At 36.9% G+C, this 12631-nt stretch overlaps 1 protein-coding gene across 1 annotated transcript in view; it reads right to left on the bottom strand.

Annotated features, from left to right (window-relative positions):
* The window catches only part of MIPOL1 (mirror-image polydactyly 1), a 297381-nt gene that overhangs the window by 267384 nt on the left and 17366 nt on the right, over positions 1-12631 (bottom strand). Inside the window, exon 4 of the mRNA XM_042780654.1 lies at positions 8665-8794. Coding sequence (XP_042636588.1) covers positions 8665-8794 — 130 coding nt within the window. The remainder of the gene's footprint in view (positions 1-8664; positions 8795-12631) is intronic.

The following is a 12631-nucleotide window of genomic DNA, read 5'->3' as shown; positions in this document are numbered from 1 at the left end:
TTAAAAGCTTTTGAGCAGCCATCTAAGATGCAGCTCATGGTCTCCTGTCATTGGAAGCAAAGAAGAATGAAGAAAACCAAGGGCATTTGGAAACAATTAGCCCTAGGACATGATGGACCTCGAGACCTGAAGACCCAGATGGTGCCTGGCTACCAATGCCAACCACTTGAGAAGGGATCAAAACTGGAAATCCTGGATAGAGTGGGAGGAAAAATGTGGAACAAAACCCCAAAACACAGTAATGATCAAAATTATTGGTCAGATAGAGTCTGGGGGGACTCCCAAGACTACAGCCCTGGGATACACTTTGGGCCTGGGATAAAACTCACTCCCAAGGGCTGGCTCTCAGCACAACAGTAATTAGACATACATGTAGAACACTCAACTCAGGGTGATGCACCCCCCTACTCTACAGAGATACATCCCTTGGAGCAATTGGCCATGGGGTACCAGAGGGGCAACATTCACACAGAGGAAAAGGTAGACAGACAGGAGTGTGTAATTAACAAGGGCACAGGGATGGGGGGGGTCACTGGAAAGGGAGAGGATGAGACTGGGTTAGGGCTGGAGATGGTAACTGGGGAGTGAAACCAAATGTACACAAAATGTTTAATGTAAAACAAACTCTGCTCTGTAAATGTGCACCTAAAGCACAGTAGAAAAAAATACATAAAAAAGCAGGCTTGGGACTGACTGTATTCCTTTCTCCCTTTCTCATTCTCCTTAAAACTAATGTTAGAAAAAAATTAAAAAAAAAAAAAACCCTTGCCTCAAGGAGTATAAGGAATTTGAATATGTTGTAATAAAAACTATAATAAATACATGCAAAAAGCAGAGACAAAGGAGGGTAAAAAACTAATAGGAGGTATGAATAGGCTCAATTTATATCTATCAGCTAAAGAGAAAGAATGAACAAAATTAAGAGACTAATTTAATATGGGTTCTGAGGAAGAAGTTTTGGCTTAGATATATGGGCAGATGGTTGTGCCACTGATAAGGATAGGGGATTAAGGAAGAAGATAAGATTTTATGAATGAATTAATAAGTTCCATTTTGGATATGCTAAGTTTGATCTGCCCATGTAAATCTGAGGTACTTAAGTCCTACAGCGGGCAACTGACTGATTTTAGGAGACTTTGGGCAAATAGTCACTTACTTTAAGATTTCTGATACATAAAGCATAAATATCGTAAACAGTTATGACAGTGTATGAAAAACTGACTTGTTATCTTTTGAGGCTGAATTTTTATTTTTGGAAAGCATCAAAATCCACTTAGAACCAAGTCTCATGAATAAAATTGGTGATCAATCTAGGTAACAGAACATATGGCTATAAATTACATGTAAATATAATATAACACTGATCAGCAGCTGATAAGCTGAATATAATAGTGCTTACAAATCCCCACGTACTGGGCAGGGAGGAGAGGAGACTGAGTTAGGGTTGGGGATGGTAAATGGGAAGTGAAACTAAATGTACACGTAATGTTGAATGTAAAACAAACTCTGTTCTGTAAACTTGCACCCAAAGCAGAAGGGAAAAAAAAGAATTCTAAAGTTGTGATGGCTGGAGCACTGAAACAGGTAGATAGTTATCTAATATTTAGTCCCAGTAAGTTTTTTTTTTTTTTTTTTTTTGTAGATTTAAGCGTGTGTGTGTGTGTGGGGGGGGTATGTTGTTGTTGTTACGTGCTGTCAAGTTGGACCTGACTCACAGACTCATGGTGACCCCTCCTTCGGTTTCCAAGGTGATATCACTGTGGAAGTAGATTGCCCAACTTCCTTCTGAGGAGTGGCTGGTGGGTTTGAACCATCAGCCTTCTGGTTACCAGTCAAGTACCTCAGGCACGATGCTACCAGGGGGGTATAAAATTCTAAAAATTTATATGGAAAGGCAAAAGTACTAAAACACCCAAAAGAAATTCCATAAAAGAAGAGAAAAGTTAGAGGAGTGATATTATCTGATTTCAAGATTTACTATAAAGCTTCAGTAGTCAAGATTGTGAAGCATTAGCAGAGGAATAGATACACAGATCAATGGAACAGAATAGAGAGTCCAAAAATTGACACATACAAATACAGTGTATAGATTTTTGAAAAAAGTACAGATGAAATTCACTGCAGAAATGATAGCCTTTTCAACATTTGTGCTTTGACAACTGAATGTTCATACCTAAGGAAAAGAAGAATCTCAATCCATACCTCAGACCTTAACCAAAAGTAGCTCAAAATGGATCATAGACCTAAATGTACAACACAAAAGGTTAAAACTTCTCAAAGAAAACATAAGAGAAGAATCTGTGTGGCCTCGGATTTGGCAATGAGTTTTTAGATTCAATGCAAAAAGCACGATTCGTGGAAGAAAAAAATTGATAAAGTGGATTTTATTAAAATTTAAAACTTTTGTCTTACCAATCTTACTGTTAGGAGAATGCAAAGACAAGACATGGTCTGGAAGAAAAATATCTGAAACCATTTCTGATAAAGGACTTGTATATCTAATGTATAAAGAATTCTTAACACTCATTAAATAGTCTGCTTGCACCATGACCTCATCTACCTTCAGAGCAGAAGAACTAGATGGTTCCCAACCACCACCAACCATTCTGATCAGGAACACAATAGATGGTTAAATGTGAAACAGAACTCAAATTCTTAAAAAGTCCAGGTTTATTGGATTTGCTGAGATCAGAAGACTCCTCTAGACTTTTGCCATGAGATACTCTTTGAACCTTGAACTAAAACTATCCCATGAGGTCATCTTTTAGCTAAATAACACACTGGCCTATGAAATAAACAATTATCACCCATGAGTACTATACACCTTTAAAATATCATACATGAAACCAAATGGTCAACATTCTAAAGCCAAGACAAGAAGGCAGAGGGGCAGGGAGACTAAATTACTGGAAATGGAACAAAAATGAAAACAATGAGAAAAGCTGACTCACTGTAAAATATAACCAATGTCAGTGAACAAATTGTGTAGAAACTGTTAATAGGAACCTAATTTACTGTGTACACTTTCATTGAAAACACAACAAAATACTATTTAAAAGACAAAATCAACAAGAACATAACCAAATTTGAAAAACGGCCAAGTATCTGAACAAACAAACCAACAAAAAAGATACACGAAAAGAGATGTACAGCATCACTTGTCTTTATGCCATCAAATCATGTCTGACTCATAGTGACCTTATAGGAGAGGGAAGAACTGCCCCATAAGGTTTCCAAGGTTGTAATCTTTATGGAAGCAGACTACCACATCTTTCTCCCACAGAGAAGGTTCCAACTGCCAGTCTTTCAGTTAGCAGTAAGTACTTAACCACTGTACCACCAGGACTCGTTTTTCACACGGCATTAAAAAACTGCATTAGGAAAATGCAAATTAAAATAACAAGGTATCACTGCACATCTATTCTAACCAGCCAACCAGCTGCCATCAAGTTGATTCTGACTCATGGTGATCCCATGTATGTCACAGATTGCCAGGCCTTTCTTTCAACACACCTCTTGGTGGACTCAAACCACTGAACTTTCAATGAGCAGCCAAGCACAATAACATTTGCACCACCCAAGCACTTCACATAGCTATTACAGTGGTTTAAAAAAACACCTGAAATTCCAATAATTCCAAATGTCAGCAAGGATCAGTATAATGGGAGCTCTGAATCACTGCTAGCAGGAAGACACTTTGAAAAAAAGTTTGGTGGTTTCTTATAAAATGAATGTAGACTAACCATACAACCATACAACATAGTACTAGCACTACTAGGCTTACCCAACTGATTTGAAAACATATGTCCATATAAAAACAACAAATCCTTATAAAAACTTTATTTATAATTACTGAAAAGTAGAAGCAACCAAGATATCCTTTACATAGATGAATGGATAAATAATCTATGTTACATCTATACAATGAAATAAAAAAAACTCACTGCCCTTGAGTCGGATCTGCCTCATAGTGACCCCTCCTTTGGTTTCTGAGGCAATGTCACTATGGAAATAGATTGCCCAATCTTCCTTCTGAGGAGTGGCTGGTGGGTTTGAACTGCTGGCCTTCTTGTTAGCAGCAAATGCCTTAGGCGCTATGCAGCAATAAAAAGATGTTATGGTTGTTAGCTGCTGTAAAATCTGATTTGATTCATGGCAACCCCAGACATAATGCAACAAAACACTGTCTGGTTCTGCATTATCCTGGCATTGGCTGCCAAGGGTTTCAGGAGGGGAAATTATTCGATTAGAGGAGGAATAAGGAATTTTGAGAGTGGTGGAAGTTATCTGGATGTGTGACAACATGCAATTGTCAAAGCCCATAGAACTTTATAGCATAAGGAATAAGCCTTAATGTATAAAATAAAACATAAAAAAATATAAACAAACCTAACTATATTATAAATATAAAGCATAACCTCACTTAAGGAGACAGGAGGAAAAAAAAGAAGCCAATCTAAGTAACTTTGGAAATGGTATTTGGCTTGGAAATAGTAAGATTAAAAACTAAAGGAACTGTTCATAAACAGTGTGTTGTAGTTGGTAAGTTGTTTCTCATGGTATATGGGTAAAGATCAATGATTCTGAAAAATTTATACTGAGATTTTACACTGTACATTGAAGTTGAACAAATAAGTAAGTAGATGGATGGTGGGAGACAGGTTTCTCACTGTTGGAGAGGGAAATAATAAATATGCAAGTGCGGTAGTTAAGGTTACATGTCAACTTAGTTGGGCCTGGTTTTGAGTGATCGGGCAGCTGGATGTAGTTATTCTCCATGATGAGATTGGTAATTAATTCCATGGTGGAATCTCCTGGAATATCTGAGTATCTGCTTTAGGGATGTGGTCTGCTTCCAGTATCTAAGGAGAAGCGTTTAGAAAGATCTGCAGCTTTATGGCACGCTTGGACCCTGCATGTAGCCGAATCTCTATTCAGCAACCTGCCATTCCTGCTGATCTTGGGACGGTCTCTGGACCTCAATTAGTAGCCTGCCATGTTGTTTGGTAGTTTTGGGACTGTGCCTTTTTACTTGTCAACCTTGCATTTGTCAGCCGTTAGCTGCCTGAGTTAAGCCTCCAGCTTCAGTGGGCTAGAAGCAAGAGGCAGAGCTGAAGCCCGAGGCTGAGGTGCTTTCACCCAACCCCTAGAGCCTGGCACTTTGAACTTGGACTTTCAGCCTCCAAAACTGTAAGAGAATAGATCCCTGTTTGTTCAAGTGACCCATTTGTGGTATTTTCTGTTAGAGCAGTACTGTTGTTGTTGTTGTTGTATGCCGTTGAGTCAGCCCCGACTCATAGTGACCCCTCCTTGGATTTCCGAGATAGTATCACTACGGAAGTAGGATTGCCCAACCTTCCTTCCGAGGAGTGGCTGGTGGGTTTGAATCACCAGCCTTCTGGTTAGCAGTCAAGTGCCTTAGGCACTATGCTACCAGAGCTCCTAGAGCAGTACTAGACAACCCAAATAGCAAGAGATGGAGACATCAGTTATGAACTCATATGTAGCTTAATATAGATACAGATGGATATACAAATAATAATGGATATATATATATATATATATATATATAAAGTTAACATACATATATATCTTTCCTAGCTCTATCTGCTTAGAGGGCCTAGAAGGTAGGATACCTCAGCAACAATGAGCATGCCCCAAACCCAGATTTTGGATCCCATGCCATTCTTTAAGAATCCTTGGAGAAATAGTTGATTCTAGGGGTGCTACAGTGAATTTAAATAATGACTTTGAACTCTCTTGTAATGTCAGAAAGTAAGAAAGTGCTCAAAAAGAAAAGATGGCAGTATATCAAAGATATATAGGCGCCAACCTGAAAGAGTTCTCAATGGCCAAAGCTGGAACAATCTGACCAATAAAATAAATTGTATTAGATTATACCCCAAAGTTTTAAATAAATATCCACCAGTTCATATTGACATAAATTGAATAAAAAACAAATGTGGGAAAAGAGACAAGTCTCCTGTATAGAAGAATTCTAGACTATTTATGTAGACATTCACCCCTTCTGAAGCTAGAACTTAACTCCTTCCCACTCACCTCCCATCCTTGACTATGGAATGCACTTAAGTGATTTGCCTCTGAAGAGTAGAGTGTGAAAGGGAATATGGGGAGAAGTAACTTTACAGTGCAGAAATCTAGCAAACACTACCTTCGCCAGGTTATTAAGGTTAAAAATCACTGGTGATAAGCCATGTTATTAGCATGTACCCTTGAAATGATGTGTTAAGAATGGCTTTTCACCTCCAAACCCATAAGCCAAGTGGTCTTCATCCCCCAAACCCATAAACCTAGTCTAATCATGATAAAAACTTCAGACAATCCCAAATTGAAAGATACTCTATAAAATACATGAGCAGTATTCCTCAAAACTGTCAAGGCCATCAAAACAAGGGAAGTCTAAGAAACTGTGACAACTTAAATATTGTCACTGTCAGTATTATTTAATGACCTTTAGTTTTGTCTTCATAATGAAGTTTGTTTTAATTAGTACTTTACTCTCATTCTCTGCAGAGTCTAGAACAACACTAGGCAGAAAGCAAATGTGTGATAAGTATATGACTGATGATTATAATGTATTAGATGATTACATTCTATCTTTACAGGTAACATTTCTAGATGCTATAGGGACTTTTTATCAAAATCATGTTCATGAATGAACAGCATTTTCATCATTTGAAAGTGTGTTAGAAATGCACAATTTCAAGCCCCACCGCAGACTTATTGCAGCAGAATCTGCATTTTATAAAGATCCCCAGGTGATTAATGTATACATTACAATTTGAGAAGGACTTATTTTTAGGGCACAGTTTTCTACGTTTTGTCTATTACATACCTATATCAGAATAACCTGTGTTGCTAGTTAAAAAATCCAGATTCAGCTGAGACCAATCTTGCACAGACACCAGTAATAACAAAATACCTGCAATCCTTACAGAAACAACAGAAGACAGATGTAGAGTAATCCCTCACAGAAGACAACCAGACACTATGGGAGGGAGATCCAACATATCTCCCGTCTCAGGACTATAGTACCGGGGGACACCGGATTCAATTGGCATAACAAAATACGTAAAAGCCTTGTTCCGCATCCTACATTGGTGAGTAGCGATCAGGGTCTTAAAAGCTTTCAAGCAGTCATGTAAGATGCAGCTAATGGTCTCCTAGCATCAGAAGCAAAGAAGAATGTAAACAAAACAAAACAAAAACAAGAGTATTTGGAAGCAATCAGCCATAGGACACAATGGCCCTCAAGACCAAAAGAACTAGATGGTGCCCAGCTACTAATGCCAACCACTCAGGAAAAGATCAAATCTGGAGATCCTGGATAGAGTAGGAGGAAAAATGTGGAACAAAATCCAAAAACTCAGTAAGGACCAGAATTACTGGTCAGAGGAAGTCTGATGACAACCCCAATATGATGGCCCTGGAATACATTCTGCACCTGGAATAAAACTCACCCCCAGGGGCTGGCTCTCAGCCCAGTAGTTAACAAGATGTACATGCAGACCACTCAACCCAGGATGATGCACCCACATACTCTATGGTAATACATCCATTAGAGCAGTGGACCACAGGGCACCAGAGGACCAACATTCAGGTTGAGGAAATGCAGGACAAATAGGAGTGCATAAATATGAGGGGCACAGGGGAAGGGTTACAGGGTAAGAAGGGGAGGAGACTGGGTTAGGGTTGAACATGGTAAATGGGGAGTGAAACTACATGTAACATTGAATGTAAAACAAGCTCTTAAAATAATAATAATAATAATAATAATAATAAAATGTAGACTCTTAGGCTCCATCCTTTGCATATATCACTGTAGTTTAAGATTCATAAATATACAAAAAAAAAAAAAAACCCAAACCAAATGCTCTGCCATCAAGTCATACCTGACTCATAGCAACCCCTCCCTGGGTTTCCAAGGCAGTATCTCTATGGAAGTACACTTCCCTTTCTTCCTCTGGAGGCGTGGCTGGTGGTTTTGAACTGCCAGCCTTCTGGTGAGCAGTCAAATACCTTAGGCACTATGCCACCAGAGCCCCTCTACACTACCTGAGCTCCTATAAAAACTATTTCTATAAGAACTATAAGAACTAAGCTCCTATTTACAAATAAAAAATAGTGAAAAGAGAAGAAATAGTAACCAGAGTGCTGAAATAAATTTTAAAATTAATAATACAAGGTAGAGAGAAGAAAAGAGTCACAAAAGAGGGTAGAGTAAGGACACAAACAATAGAACTATGAAGAAGTAGAGTAAAGAAAGTAACTGTACTGAAGAAAATTCAAAACTCACTGCTGTAGAGTCGATTCTGACTCATAGAGACCCCTCCTTGGGTTTCTAAGGCGATCTCTACTAAAGTAGATTGCCCAATCTTCCTTCCAAGGAGTTGGCTGGTGGGTTTGAACCACCAGCCTTGTGCTTAGCAGTCAAAAGTGATGTACATTTTTCTTAGTGACTGTTATCCCAACACGCAAAGTAGTAGTATAATGCTAACAGTTTTAGTAAAGTCTGAAATTTTCTACTGTAATATATAAGAATCAGTAATGTTTTTGAATATGTAACTATCACATAATACTTGCACTTCATATATGCTCCTAAAATCTATACAAACAGAATACTAGTTTCAAATGTATACATACACTTTTAAAGACATTTCCATATGCTTGACTCGCGCAATTGCTTCATCTCTCTCTTCATTGGCTAATTGCAGTCTAGACATAATAGCTTCATCACGTTCCCTCTGTGCACAATAGATTTCTTCAACTAGAGCTATCAAAATATATAATTCATAATTAGACAAAATAAAACAGAAGTACATACTTTTAGCAAAGAGAAAAAATTTGCTATTTTTAGGAACGTCTGTTTATTAAATAGAATGGTTTCAAAGGCATTATCAATTAAGAGCCTCAGGCAACATTATTTTCAAAAGTTACTACAAAACTGAAATGCCATTTCATACCTATAAAAAAGCAAAAAATTAAAGACTTTAATAAATAACAGGGAGCTCTGGTAGCATAGTGGCTAAGGCACTTGACTGCTAACCAGAAGGCTGGCGGTTCAGACCCACCAGCCACTCCTCGGAAGGAAGATGGGGCAATCTACTTCCGTAGTGATACTGCCTCGGAAACCCAAGGAGGGGTCGCTATGAGTTGGGGCCAACTTGACGGCACATAACAACAACAATAAATAACAAATGTTGTCTAAGAATAATAAATGTGAAGTTGTAGGACAAAGGAGACTCATTCACACTGCTCAATACTGTTGTTCTTCTCGTTGGCTGCCACTGAGCTTTTCCCTGATTCGTGGTGACTTCATGTGTTTCAGAGGACAACTGCTCCAAGGGTTTTATGAATGGAATCTTTACCAAAGCAGTGTGCCAGGCCTTTCTTCTATGGAACCACTGATTGAGTCTGAACCGCCGAGCTTTAGGGTAGTCACTGATCGCAAACCATTTTTCCTATATATATAGGCTCCCTATATATTGTTGATAGGAGTGTATAGTTTTACAACCATCTGAAGAGCATTTTGGTAATATTTAGTAAAGTTACAGATGTGTCTAAACCAACAACCTAGCAATTTTCCTTTTTGATATGTAGCCTAGAGCAATTATTTCACATGTATACAGGAAACATGTATAAAAATTCTTACTGCAGAGTTTGTTTGAATAGCAAAAATTTAGAAATAATTTAAATGCCCATCAACATGGAATAAATTACTACACATTCATAATGGAATACTATCCAGCAGTTAAAATGAGTAATATAGAGCTACAGATGTTTTTGGACAAATCTCAGAAACTAAGTGTTGGCAAAAATATAAATTATAAAGCAAAAAATTTCTACATATTATTTATGGATAGACACAATTAGTAAAAATATATAACATGTATGGAAATAATAAGCACCAAATTCAGGATAGTAGTTACCTCAGTGGGATAGGGGAAGGAGAAGAAAAGAAATGGGATCAGGGGCTGTGTTACACAGAGGCACAGCTGTGCTGATTTTCTACTGCACATCTTCAGGGGACACCATATATATATATATATATATATATATATATATATATATATAATACAAGGGACATGTCCTAGTTTTGTGCATTGCTATATTGACAGCTTTGATGTTACACGAAATCATCATTTAAGCACAGCCTCTACTTTTGCATACTTGAAATCTTATATAACTTTTAAAATAATGCTTCAATGTTAGACATACTGGAACTTGAATAACTGCATCATCAAATTTCATTTATGTCGACAAACCACAAGCAATAGTTCATCACAAACTAAATTCAGAAAAAAAAGTTTGAAATTTTTCTTTTAGTCTATGAAATATTAGTTACCTGTAAGATGTATCATATATTAATACAAAATTAAGATAGTTATCATTGTAGCTACTTATATTATCCATGGTGGAAAAGAAACTGAGAACAAATCAAATATATATTTTTCCATTAACAGAATAAAAATGTAACCTGCAGGTGGGAATAGCCACATTAGAAAAGTGTGGCAGATTCTTAAAAAATTAAATATGTATCTACCATATTATTGATTACTATATCTACACAAGAGAAATTAAAGCATGTGCTCATACAAAGACTTGAACAAAGCATCATTATAATTCCAAAACTAGGTTCCACTGCATTGGTTCCAACCCACAGTGACCCTGTATACAACAGAATGAAACACTGCCCAGTCCTGCACTATCCTCACAATTGTTGCATGTTTGAGCCCACTGTTGCAGTCACCATGTCAGTTCATCTTGCTGAAGGTCTTCCTCTTTTCTGCTGATCCTCTACTTTCAAACATGATGTCTTTCTCCTGGAACTGGTCCCTCCTGATAACACATACAAAGTACTCGAGGCAAAGTCTTGCCATTCACCCTTCTAAGGGGCATTCTGGCTGCATTTCTTAGACAAATTTGTTCATTCTTCTGGAAGTCCATAATACCAAACCCAACTCACTGCCATTGGGTCAATTCCAACTCATAGTGACCCCCAATGGGTTTCCAACACAGTAAATCTTTACAGAAGTAGACTTCCCCATCTTCCTTCTCCAGAGTGACTGCTAGGTTTGAATCAACCTTCTGGTTAACAGTCAAATGCTTTAGGCACTGCACCACCAGAGTTCTGGTATTCCATAGTATATTCAATATTCTTCACTAACATCATAATTGAAAGGTATCAATTCTTCTTCAGTCTTCTTTATTCACTTGCATAGGAGGTGACTGAAAATACCTTGGCTTGAGTCAGGTACACTTTACAAATTATACTGGAACAAGGATATTCACATAGATAAAACTGAATGCTTTCGACAGTTTAGATAAGCTTAATCAAGAAATTGTTTCTCATTATGAACATGTATTTTGGAAGGACCAGTAATTCTTAGTACAATTTTCTTAAGGGTTTTTTTTTTGGGGGGGGGTGTTGGGGGGTTGCGTTATTACTCCTATTTGGTTCTCTATGGCTGTACTGTTCTGCTACTATAAATCAACTCATCACACTGATTTGAAAAAAAATTTTCTGCCCATAATGAGCTACACATTACTCAGTTGTATTTGTTCCTGCTGTTACTATACAAGCTCCCCATGAAAAGAACTGTCCTAATAGCTTACAGAAAGCAGTATGGTGTAATGAGAGGAATATGGGCTTTGACCCAGATTCAAGGTGTTGACATACTGAAGTTAGGCAGCCTTGATTTTTAAAAATTTCTTACAATATTTTAGTCTCAGTTCAGATGAACAGAATGTATATAAGGTTGTTAGGGAAAATTAAATTAGATGATAGATATAAAGTCCTTGCCCAAATAAATAAAACAGAATAAACTAAACTCTCAAAAAAGTTAGCTCTATTTCATCACTACCATCACCATCCTCAAACTATAAACTCACAATTCAACTGTATTTCTAGCCACATTAAAAATGTGATTTTGATCAATCTGGGCTTTTTGTTATTTTAAAAAATATTCTGTTGAAAACAGGTGGTTTTATTTATTTATTTTTTTTTTAGTTTTTTATTATGTGCAAAATTGTAAAGAACTGAAAGCAAACCTATTCCAGAACTTATTCTATATATGTACTATATAATATAATGATTCAATAATTTATATATAATATCATGATATTCTATAATTTTTATATTATAAAATACTTCTAATTTATAGGCCAGATAGAATGGATAAAATGAATAAATAGTGGTCTAAGTACAGATTAACATGTATATTGTACTGCCCTAAACTATTCTGGCATATTGAAAGGTTAAAATACTAATCACAAACTTTAAATGCCAATAAGCTTTCTATCACTTCTGTATAGTGTGATGAGATCTTTATAAGGTGACATTTAAAATAAGCTATGTTCCACTTAATATACAATTGCACCTGATGAAAGATGTAAGACTAGCAATATCAAGGGCTTTAATGGTTATCTCTATGCTTATAGGCAAACAATTTACACAGAGGGCTTATCTGGTCTGATGTTTGCAAGAAAAAACATTTTTTCCCCTACTAATGCTATTTCAAATCCAAAGATGTATACGTGTACCTAAAGATTACCTTCTGAGTATTCTAAGGTTAAATCTTGAAATGTTAGGGGGGAAAAAAAAAAAATA

This window comes from Orycteropus afer, unplaced genomic scaffold (genome assembly GCF_000298275.1).
Source record: "Orycteropus afer afer isolate SDZICR_OR568_19922 unplaced genomic scaffold, OryAfe1.0 scaffold00051, whole genome shotgun sequence".
NCBI classification, from domain to species: domain Eukaryota; kingdom Metazoa; phylum Chordata; class Mammalia; order Tubulidentata; family Orycteropodidae; genus Orycteropus; species Orycteropus afer.
Note: the sequence above shows the minus strand (reverse complement) of the source record. Positions and strands in the feature narration are given on the sequence as shown.